General features: G+C 49.6%; 1 protein-coding gene across 2 annotated transcripts; it reads right to left on the bottom strand.

Annotated features, from left to right (window-relative positions):
* Window positions 1–1,116: 1,116 nt before the first annotated feature.
* Window positions 1,117–11,245, bottom strand: SHOX2 (short stature homeobox 2). 2 transcript variants are annotated; one of them, XM_046659547.1, is made up of 5 exons: window positions 10,748–11,245; window positions 7,678–7,886; window positions 5,242–5,299; window positions 4,860–4,948; window positions 1,117–3,376 (listed from the first exon to the last, which is right to left on the bottom strand). In XM_046659547.1, exons 1-5 carry the CDS (start codon window positions 11,097–11,099, stop codon window positions 3,083–3,085), a joined length of 1,002 nt encoding a protein of 333 aa, XP_046515503.1. In that variant the 5' UTR covers window positions 11,100–11,245; the 3' UTR covers window positions 1,117–3,082. The 2 variants fall into 2 exon arrangements, with proteins under 2 accessions (XP_046515503.1, XP_046515505.1); XM_046659549.1 differs by having other exon boundaries at window positions 1,117–3,340; window positions 10,748–11,243.
* Window positions 11,246–11,661: the final 416 nt, after the last annotated feature.

Here is an 11,661-nt window from a genome sequence, read left to right as displayed (position 1 = left end):
GGCCAGCGGGGCTGGCTCGGGGCGGGGGCTTGGAGGCCGCCCGTGGGACCCCCAGCCCCGCGCCGACGGGAGGCCCCCGGGCCGGGGCCCAGGCAGCTGCGCGCTGTGAAGCTCGGGCCGCCCGCCAGGTCGGCTGGAGCCCCGCCAGCCCCGAGCGCGGACGACGGCCCCCCGCCTGCTGGGCCGCCGGGAGCGCCGCGACACCGCACCTCGTGTACGCGGAGGCGCAGCGCCGAGCGCCGGCTCGCCCGGGGAAGGTTCGTCGGAGGGGTCGCCTCCTCTACACGTCCTCCAGCCCAAGGGGCCCCAGGGGATACTCAGGAAACTCTCCATCTTCGAGGAGGGCGCCCCCATCCCCAGAGCCCGCGCGGGCAGGGAAGGTCCTGTCCTGGGCCCGGCCAGGGCTGCGTCTCCGCGGTCTCTACCCACCCCGAAACAGGCAGCGCCTGGGGGCTTGACCCGTGGGATTTCTTCCTGGAGAAGGGGGCAAGAGGAGGAGGGAGGGAGGGGCTCCTCGGGATTCTGAGGATCACTATGACCTGGCTTTTCCTAAACACGGTCCAGGCTTCTACCTTTACCTAAATTTAACCAACGCATTAGCTGCTTCCCAAAGCGCTAAACTGCAGTGGGAAGTGGGAGATCCGCCCTTTCCAGCGCCCCCGGCCCCCTCCGCGGCTCTCGACCCACTCCCCAACCATCATCGCCTGCCCGACTCCGGGGAGGGTCGGGGACCTGGAACCGAGAGTCTGTCGTCCGCAATTAACCCAGGTGGATTTTGCACCGCTTGATGCCGCTTTCATTCCTCCCTAAAAAGTCCCCCAAGTAAACTTCAAGAGTGAAAGCGCACCAAATGAAGAACGAGAGTCCGTCCTGGGGAAGGGAGGGTTATTCTATTCTGTTATTTTGCGTATTATCCGTTCCTTTACTGATTTGGTATAAAACCTATCCGGTTTCTGTGCATGTGGATAAAATGGGGGGATGAAAGTTTCTCTCTGCGCTAACGAGACCCACAGAGCCACCATTCTCACGGCCCTTTGCGGCACGTAGGAGCAGAGGCAAGCGCTTTCCCAAGTTGGTATAGTGGAAAGACACATTCATCAAAAAGGAAGACGGAAAGATTATCCCGGATAGTTTAATAGTAACAGGAACAAAGACGACGCGAACCTCATCAAATGAAACAATACTATTTTCATTCAATTGATCGCAAAGTGTCTTCAATTAATAACTTGGCACTTATTTAAAAGGTTTAACAAAGGTGAAACCAAAACATTTTGTACCGACAACACGTCATGAAATAACAGCATCTTCTTTGTTTAAAATAACTTAATACACTAGAAAAAATATGGCAAATATAAATAATTTTGTTTTCATGGAGAACAAATAGTTACAAAGCTCAACCGCATAGCAAAGTTCAGTTAAAAGAGCTTTTCCTCTTTCTTGTAAATTAGAAGGGAAAAAAAAAAACAACTAAGGAGGCTTTCTAGAGAATTGGGATACAGATTGCTTAGTCCAGGGTACCCCAGTTTAAATAGCTACATGAATTGAAACAATTACTTGAATATACACCTTTGTGAAATAAAATGCAAATGTTGAAAGTCAACCATCAGTTCACACATTTTAGCCAAAATAAACTTTGTGTGTATCAACATATTTTACACAAACCTAGTGCCTGTATCTAGCTGGGTGTTGTTTAAGGTGTGACAGGATAGAGAGGGGGAAACAAAGTAGGGTCCTCAAAGAGGACTTCAGGAAATCAGCAAGAGGGAATTCAAGGAAGGGGCAAGGGGGGGGGACTAACACTGAGCGCCTACTATGTCTGTGCCAGGCCCGGAGTGAGGCGCTGTACCTTCATTATTTCATTGGGTCTTCTTGTTTTCTTTTTCCTTTCCCCACATTTTCTGCCCGCCTCAGTTTTCTTGGGATAATCAGTGTAAATTTTTTCCCCTCCGATTTTGTTCTTTTGTCACCCAGGATCAAAGACAGGGCAAATATATATATAGATACATATCAATTTCCAGATGCTTTTCGTGGTGTTTTTCGTACTGGAGATGAAAATGGAGTAAGTGCATGTGAATAAAGCGGGGAGGGGGGAGACACCATCAACGGAATACAAGTAACATGCAACCCGGAATTTACTGTCAGCAGTCTGGACAGTTCGGCCATAATTTCTCAGCAAAATCATTGTCTGTGGTATCACTTTTTTGTGTTAATAGCATTTTTTTCTCTCCTCTTTTTTATACTGTCTTCCCTCTTCTTGCTCTTCCATACATGGTGGCTTTTAACTCAAAGCATCTGATTCAACGTAAAAGGAGGCCCGCCTCTCTTATCAAATTTCTTGTATTAAAGTGAACTTCGCAGAAAAAGATCAGTTTCAAAACCTGTGAACTTCCCAGCTGCCCACTTTTTTTCATCTTAATTCTTTAAATAAGTATACCTCTTCTTTCTGTTTTGCCTTCTTAGCCCATTAAAAAAAAACATACGCTCTAAGTTGGTACCTCTTCCCCCTTCTCTTGAGATTCATCCAGGTTATTTTTCCATATTGTTAAATGTATAAAATACTTTACTTTCTAAAATTTGTTTTTGTTCCTTGGTTCTATCTCCGATTTCAGCTTCTGTCAAATAGCAGTAAGAAATAAGTTCCCTTTCTCTTTCTCTCTCTGGTTCGCTTTTCTACTTTTTTTTTTTTTTTTTTTTTTTGCTCATTTTTTATTAACAGGCGTTTTATTTCTATGCCGGAGTCCATCGTTGCAGCTTTGCCGTCGGCCACATTCCGCTGTCCCAGCACTCCCTTGTCCAGTCTCTCTCCAGACTTCCCCAAACCCGCCCCTACAAAGCCGAATTCTAGGGCCTCGGGTAGGTGAATGGTCAGGAGCCACGGAGCTGGTGCGCCTCGTGGTATCCCGGGTCCCGCGCAGAGTCCCGCCCTCCGAGTCCGGGATGCGGAAGGGGGCAAGGGGCGATCAGCGGGCGGAAAGAGGCTCGGTCCGGAGGTCCGGAGAGGGTAAAGGAGAAGCAGCGGGGCGCGGAGGGCGTGCAGGGGGCGTGCCACGGTGGAAGCGCGACCTTTGCGCTGGCGTTGGCGTCACAGACCCAAGGCGGCCGCGTGCTTTTTGGCTTTCAGTCTGAGATCGGCGATGCTGGAGTTCTTGCTGGTGGTCTTCGCGGCAGCGGCAGCAGCCACGACAGAGGCAGCCGAGGCCGAGTCCGCGGCCAACGTGGCGAGCGGCAGTCCGAAGGGCGGCGCCGGGAACATCATGTAGGGCGCGTGCGCGGCCAGGTGCGGGTGCAGGTGGTGGTGCGCGTGCGCCACGGCGCTGTCCAGCTGCAGCTGCGCCTGAACCTGAAAGGACAAGGGCGTCACGTTGCAATGACTATCCTAGGGTGACAACAGAATAGAAACAGAGCATTAACGGCGTCCAGCTTGGCTCGGGGAAGGCTGGGGCAGGGGATGGGAAAGGGACGTTTGGCTGACCTTCTCAGTCTGTTACTGAATCTGGGGCGCCACAGGGATACTCCAGTGCCCCTGAGTCTCTGCAACTTAATCAGCACAGCTTATCTGCCTGGGTCCTGGGGGCTCCCGTCTGCTGGAATGCGGCCGCCCCCTCGGGAGCTGGGCCCATCAGAAAGACACACTGCTATTGCGCTAAAATATCACCCTCCTCAAAATAACGATGGTGTATTGGAAAGACGGGGCAAAGGCCCTTCCCCTCCTCTCTGGATGCTGTCATACACTCTCACCCCACTACTAAAGCACTGAAGTTCCAACAAGCAAACTACAAAACTTTTTCATGTCACTTGGGAAGTTACTGCATCTTCATCACAATTGTTAGTACTTCTAACCTTTACTGCTATAAGAACTAACTGAGAATCTTGTTCAAATGCAGACTTTGATTCAGAAGGTCTAGGTGGGGGCCCGAGAGTCTGCATTTCTAACAATCTCTCAGGTGCTGCAGGCCTGCAGATCACCTCCTGAGTAGTAAGGGTCTCCTTTTAAGATCCCTCTCTCTCTTTCTCCAGTCATTCTCTCTTGTTTCAAAAACCTAGCGTCAGGATACCAGAGTCCTGTGGTGCCAAGAGAGCTAAGAGCTCCCTAACACTAACCCTCAATACTTGGGCACACTCAGGGGTCTCCCCAGTCCAGGACACTGGGAACTGAGAGCTAATTCATGACTTCACAGTCCTACCAAGTAGGGGTCCTGCTGCGGATGGGGAAAGTCAAGCACTGGTTGGGAAAGTGTTGCGCCCTTAGGCTTGGAGAGCAGGGAGTTCAGAGCACTGGGATTTCCCAGGATTAAATCATTGCTGCAGGCTGTGCTTTTAAAATGTAGTCTTAAAAGTCTCTTTATGGCTAAGAAAGGCATTGCAGACCCAGGCTTCTCTCTCTCCTAGAGATGAAGCTTTGTTTACAGGGACAGCTCTAGAAAATCAAGTCCGAGTTGGGCATAGTTAATTAATTAATTAATTATTTATTTATTTTCTGTCCGAGACATTTAACATGACTAAGATATAGAAAATACCTAGAAACATATTTAGAGAGTTGCCTTAGAAACAGTTTAGGACTAACTTCCGTATTGGATCTGACAAAATTTTAATCAAAAGGCTTTTCCTTCCTCTCCCCAAGCACAATCTTTCGTGCACCTTTAAAGGACTGGTTGCTGCCCTCAGGCCTCTGCGGGTTTCCCATGAGGACAGAAAGGACTAGGCATGCAGGGAGCAGGTCCACTACATCATCTCAACATTGATTTTCCAACTGCATAGACACCAACATTGGGGTTCAGAGAGAGGGGGTACTCAACAGTTCAGGTAAACATCCAGGACTTTATACAGTTAAAAACAGGTTGAAACTGGGCTGTACTTGCCTGCTGAAATGGCATCCTTAAAGCACCTACATTGACATAGGGTGCGACTCTACATGCTTCAAATTGGCTGGCAGCTCCTATGAGGACACCTGTAAAAAGTAGGGGAACAAAACACAATAATGTGAGGTTGATATTTCCAGCATTGTTTTCCAGGGTTTCAAATGGTACCGAGATAGAACTAATTCCTTCCTAAACTGCTGCCATAATTAAAATAAATGTAATTTACTCCCAAACTTTAAGACTTTCATTAGCTGTCTTCAGAGCAGATTTTTAAATATGGACCATGGTTATCTCTGAGAAGTTTTTTTGTCTTTGTAATGACAATAGTCCCCAATTCTCTCTTTGCTTAGAATACCAAATGTCCTTTGTCTGAGAAGCCTACCTTTGTGAAGTTGATTTTCTTGTTTTCTACATTTAGCTCTTCGATTTTGAAACCAAACCTACAAATCAGAGACAAAAAATAAAACCTAGATGCTATGACTCAAAAACTTTTAAAAATTACAGTGAAAAAAGAGTAATGTTTGGGTAAGGATTGGGAGATATAGCAAGCAATCTTTGAACTATATAGAATAGTCTCAATTTCCAGAGTTAAAAATGTAAACAAATGACAAAAATAGATTTCATAGACTTTTGCAAGATAAATTGTTTTTTGATAAATTACTGCTAGTCCTGGTTTCATCTTTCCACATTAGCGTCCCTAAGGCCTGAAACTCTCCCTGATACCTGATACCAAAGTGATCGTGGGTTTAGACGTTTGCCCAGTAAGACCTGAGAAGAATGTGCTCATTAATAGCCTGTAATATTAATTAGCTTCATCTTCAAGAAAAAGCAAACACCAAAGCAAATAGTGACTCTGTTTTTTTTCTGGGGGGTGGGAATAAGAATGGGGGAAGAGGTAATTAGTGTCATAAAAGCCTCTCTACAAAGAAGTTTAGAATTTCTCTGTTCCTCTGTGCAGCAGAGTGTAACACAGTAGCAGAATAATTGTGCTATTATCATGATAATCTAATTTGCTTCTATAGAAAAAGCCACTGCTTGCAGTTACAGAAGCATCCAGAAAATAGCTCAAAAATTTAAATAAAAGTGTGAAAAAATAAAGACCAGCAATAAAGTTCGCTTCTTATGAGAGAAAGGGAACAACATTCTGTGAAAGGGAGGTGGGGGATAAATCAAGTAACTCCTGGATTCTATCTTTTCCCAGACAGTACTTTCTTAAATAAACTTGCCAACTTTTAGAGGCGGTATGACAGATTTTTAAAAATTCAAATAAAGCTTGTTTTTATACTCCAATAATACAGCATTATGTTCCAATAATACAGCATATTGACTGATTCACAAACTAATGTATTTAAAAACCCCATGAAAGTAAAATATTGCTTCAGAGCTTTTTCTTGTTTTTGAAAGCAAGTGTCATAGTCAATGTAAATCTTTAAAAGTTCCCCTGCCATTTAGTATAATAGAAGGGTAGATTTCATGCCAGGTTGGCATTCTTTGTGTAACTCAAATGGCCTGAGGCTTCTTGCCTCGTTTTTCCTGGAGAAAAGTTGGAACTGAGATACTAATGCTCACAACTGTAATAATTATCATCATGTCTTTAAGGGGCTGTGAGCCTCTAGAGATCTCAGTACACACAGAGCAAAGCAGGAGAGGCTTAAAAAGGAAGGCTCTGCTGTTGACACTGTGATGACCAAGGCAGCCTATTATTACTTTTCCCATTCAACGTGTCTGCTCTGTTTTTGTCCTGATCCTATTACAAGATGTGGGGAAGCCCCATAAGAATTGCATAGTTTGCTGCAGATGGTGGTCTCTGCGATCGGAGACCCAGGGAGTATCTGTTACAGTGATACTTTGTAACAGCTGCAGATGTTCAGGCCTAAAACTGCTCCATGTGTTCAAACAAATAATGACCATCATTTTCTCCTATTTTATTATTTGAGCGGAAATACAATTTGGAACATTTAAATTTGTTCTCCATAAAGAAGGAGGATATGTATGCACGTTCGTATATAATTTTTCACCTTACATGCCCCTAAAGCCTACTTTTGCCATTACATTCACCTCTACAACCAGTGAGAAAATCTGCTCCAATTCTAACTTCAATGGCACTTGCTGGGGGTTAGACTTTGGAAATGTCAATATTAAGATATGTGAGTTGTTTTAAAATCAAGTTTCTGTGGTTCAGTTTCCCCGCCTTGATTAAATGAGGGAACAAAGAGCGACCAAAATGCATTTCTTTCTCTGATGCTTCACACAGTTTGAGATCTACCGCTAAGGGCAGACTGTAAATTTCTGCACTTAACAGTTGCTAATTTTCTTTATAGTCTGTACCTCTATAAACCTAATTGGCATATCCTCTCAGCAAACCTAGACCCCAGAGCAGACCCTCAAGGAAACCCAAGTCGGGTGAACAAATATTCCTTGTAACTTTTAGGGCATCCAGAAGATAAAACATTTTCTGTGGGATTTTTTTTTTAAGGCTTATAAAAGTAGGCCCATTAGGATTAAACCACATTAAAGGCATCATGAGGTGAGGGGTCTGTGGTTTATAGAAACTCTGGGAGCAAGCCCAGCACAGCTTTCTTCTGCTGGAAACATATGTTGGGACGGGGAAAGAAGGGGATGGGGGGGGGGGGTATAAGACTAAGATTTACTTTGGAAAATAAGACCTCTAGCAAAGATATCCCTTTCCTTCTCACCTCACTCTAGACACTCGAACCCGCACACCCTTGGTATGTGTCCCCTAAGCCGTCTCTCCAACCCCAGGAGCGCCCCTCCCCCTCTCCCTGGGCCCAGCCTCAACCTCCTCACAGCCTGGTACCTGCACTCGGGCCTCAGACAGCCCCAGCCGTTGGCTCAGTTCCTCGCGCATAAAGGCGTCCGGGTAGTGGGTCTCATCAAAAAGCCTCTCCAGCTCGTTGAGTTGTTCCAGGGTGAAATTGGTCCGACTTCGCCTCTGCTTGATTTTGGTCTGGCCTTCATCCTCCATCCCTTTCGCATCCTCTTTTCGATCTTTCAGCTCCGGGGACACTGAAGGGGTCACCACGAACAGGGCCACACGTACGTCCACACGAGCACACAGCAACACATACACACACGTGGACAAAAACAACACAGCAAATCCCGTTACCAGATTTGTCTCAAGAAGGATGGAGGACCCTGCCCCTTCCCGGAGTTCCTGTCCGGTCCCTCACCCTGTCCCGAGGAAGAGGATCCCGGAAATGCGCAAAAATCAACTCTGGGTAGGCGCCCCAGGGCAAGGTGGGCATTCACCCACCCATTCCCTCCGCAACTGTGGCCTCAACTCACCTCCTCACCATCCACCCTCCATCCCCTGCGAACACCAAATCCGTTCCACTCCTGCTCTCTCACACTCACTCTCGCCCACGCACGCACAGAAATCAAAAGCGCCGCGCCCCGCTGGTCACAGGACGCGCTGGGGGCAGAAGGGCGCGGCGAGGCCACACACTGGCTTCTCACACTGGCCATTCCCAGACAGCTAGGCCGTTTCCAGCCCAGCTCTGGCCGCCGCTGGGTCTCTGTTTCTCTCAAAGTTGTGGGCTAATTCGGGAACAATTGGGTCGAAGGGGCGCAGCGGGAGAACAAGACCCAGGTGCTGCGCGGCGCTGGGAGCACTATCCTCCGGCGCTCGGCGCTCGGTGCCAACGGGGGCTCCAGCCAAATCCCCAGGATGGCCCATGGGCGGCCAGGCAGTCTCCGTCCCCCCGGCGGACCCAGGTCGCCTAAGCACAGGCGCCCACGCCATGTTGGCGGCCTGGAGGGCTCGCCGCCCACGCCGGCCAGAAGGCGAGAGCCCGAAAACCAGCTTCCAGTGGCCCGCGAAACAGACCGTTGCCTCCTTCTCCCTCCGCGTTGGAAAGGCAGACTCGACCCTAAACGCTCAAACCCACAGAGATCAACAGGTTCAAGCGGAACATTCGCGATCCTCGGTTTCTATTGGTTGTTCACAGCCTTTTCATGCACCCAGCCGCTCGGATGTTTAATAAAATATGCATTTTCCTGCTCTGGGTTTGCACACATCCGTTGCTACTTTCCTGTCCTTCCTTCTCCTACCTTCAAAAACAGGAGCTCTGCGAGCGTGAGTATACAGAGACACCCGAGGGATATGGATATATATATTTAGCTCAAGGAGCAGTAATGGGGAGCCTGTATATCAACAGAAGCTGCTCTCTGGAAGCTTCATCCTCTGCTCCTGAGTCGGAGACTTGGGTTTTTAAGGTGTCAAAGCCGCGTTTGGATAGTCGAGGCTGTTTGCAGTTCCTCCCAGCCCAGGATCCGGATCAGCATAGGTGTTAAAAATCAATTCCGGAAAAGCTGACCTGCAGAGAAGTTAATACTTGCCCTGAGCTTGGAAATCAACAGTCCCAGGACTGTGTCTGCCCGGGGTTCAGACTCTAACCTCGCGGTCCGGCATGCTGATGTACCCAGGGCCTGAAGCTGCGACTCACGCTCGAGAGGCTGCACTGGGCCGCCTGACAGTTCTGCCATCATTTTCCAAATTTAAGAGGACCTGCTGCCGGGTCCAGGGGAAGAAGAGCTCTAGATCTCAGCCCGGCCTGGTATTGTAGCTACGGTGATCCTAAGTGTTGCCCGCATTTCTAGTCTCAGAGTTCGTTTTGTGGACATTTGCACTTCCTCCGGGGAGGAAGTGGTAACATTCGAGCAAACGTTTAGAGCCGGGTTAACAGGAAAATATTTCCACTGGTACCGTAATGAAATTTAAATACGAAAGCACACCCTTCAGATTCTGCCAAAGGGGTGAGAAGGCTTTGTCTATTTCGTGTCGCCCACAGTACATGCCTCTCAAACTTTTGGGGCTTCAAAGAGAAAGATGTCCACATTTCAAGTTGATTCATAGAATTAATACAATCTTTATTTCGCCCCCAAATTTCCCTATTGGCCTAAAGAAGAACGGATCGTGTTATAAACAACTTAATTGCTTGCTTAAATATGTGATTCCACGCATGTCACATATTTTCTTAATTGGAAAAATATGGCAGCGCACCAGTTACTGCAGGCACCAAGTGCCAAATTAATTTTATTGTTAAACTCCTTTGAATTGGTACAGGACGCTCCACCATTTAGATAAAACCTTTTCCTAACACTTTTCTGGCACCAAAGGATTTTCCCCCTACAAAACCAGAGTACCTGACGATGCGAAGCAGTAACGGAATTGTGTAAATATCGAAAAATAAACCCAAAAAAGGAGCCTAACGCGTCTCCTGAGAGAAACAGCGTAGCCCGGACGTTGGCCTGCCTTGGCCTCATTCTACCTTCATAGCTCAAAGAGAAAGGGAAGTTTGGGACCCCAAGATCCAGGGATCCAGGGTCTTCGCGGAGTTCGAGTGGCTCTTAGCGGGCGGCCTGAAACCCTGGGGCGACCTGGGGCTGAAATCCCAGTCAATCCATCCATCAATCTCTCTCCTTCCTCTCTCAGGCCTAGAAAAGGGGCTCCCGCGAAATCGGCGCGAGACGCTAACCGCAGTCGCGTCTCCTGGCCCAGCCACTGGCAGCACCCCTGCCAGCAGCCAGCCCCGAGAACTTCCCCATCCGCCCGCGGGCCGTCTGGGCTGCGGGCCGATCCTCCGGCTGATGAAAATGCGTTTCGGTGGAGTGGGAATAGCCGGAGCATCTGAGAAGGATGCGCACAAACCCCGCGCGCTCCCCCTCCCCCCACACACCCGGACCCCACCCACGACCGTGCACACCACCGGACTCCCACCCCTCCATCACCACTCTAGCTCCCAAAGCTGGGATCCGGGGGCCCTCTCCGCGTGCCGTCCCCAACCCCGCCGGGCCTCGGGGTCCTCTCCCGCCAGAGGAGTTGGGAAGGCGGGAAGGGGAACCGCGGCCGGGGGTCAGGCCGTTACCCTCGGTAAGCCGCGGGCTGCCCGGCTCCCTGCTTCTCTCGGCGGCGCCCATGTCCAGCTCCCGGACGGGAGAGCGCCCTCCTCCAGCTCCTCCGCCTGCTCCTCCTCCTCCTGCACCTCCTCCGCCTCCTCCGCCTCCGCTTCCTCCGCCTCCTCCGCCGCCGCCGCCTCCGCCGGCCGCCCGGACTGCCGGGCTGCTGCGGTCGTCGCGGCAGGGCTCCGCGCAGCCGGTCGGTTCCTTGGCCCCGCGCAGAGGCCCGCTCTCCAGCACCTCCCGGTACGTGATCGCCTCCTTCTTCTCCTTCACTTTCTGGTCAAAAGACTTGGAGACGAACGCCGTAAGTTCTTCCATCGCCGCCGATGTCCGTCAGCCCCGCGCTCAACCTCTCCCAGCCGAGCCCCGCTCTTTTTTTTCCTTCTTCTTTTTTTACTGCTCCAGCCCCCCCAATAATAACACATCAATGGGGTAGGGGGTGGGGGAGGAGAGGGAGGAGGAGGAAGAAGAAGAAGAAGAAAAAGAAGAGAAGAGAGAAGAAAGAGGAGGAGAAGTAGAAGGAGAAAAAGAAGTAAGAGGAGAAGGAGGAGGAGGACAAGGAGGAGGAGGACGAGGAGGAGGAGGAAGAAGAGGGAAGGGGCGGGGGCCGCCGGAGGGAAATGGGAACTGATGCTTCCCTGCCCGAGTGCGCTTGTTCAATGTTAAGATCTTTGACAATTCTTCCTGCGGAGAGTTCAGATCTGATAGCAACGCTGCGCTTGAAGTCTCACTATTTATACTTCGCAAAGGCGGCCCCTTGTTCTGAGTAAATTACCTCCCCTTCGCAACTCGGAGGGAGCCCCTTCCCGGGAAGCACCCCCGCCACTACCTGGGGGAAGGGGAGGGGGGGCTGGGGTGGGGGTGCGGGGAAGAGAGAGAG

This window comes from Equus quagga, chromosome 4, assembly GCF_021613505.1.
Source record: "Equus quagga isolate Etosha38 chromosome 4, UCLA_HA_Equagga_1.0, whole genome shotgun sequence".
NCBI classification, from domain to species: domain Eukaryota; kingdom Metazoa; phylum Chordata; class Mammalia; order Perissodactyla; family Equidae; genus Equus; species Equus quagga.
This window is presented reverse-complemented; position numbering and strand designations above follow the sequence as displayed.

Coding starts and splice junctions, on each gene's coding strand:
- SHOX2 (XM_046659547.1), bottom strand. CDS start 11,099: ATGGAAGAACTTACGGCGTTCGTCTCCAAGTCTTTTGACCAGAAAGTG. Junction 5,300..7,677: donor TGTCTGAGGCCCGAGTGCAG/GTACCAGGCTGT, acceptor TCTGATTTGTAG/GTTTGGTTTCAAAATCGAAG. Junction 4,949..5,241: donor AGAAAATCAACTTCACAAAG/GTAGGCTTCTCA, acceptor TACTTTTTACAG/GTGTCCTCATAGGAGCTGCC.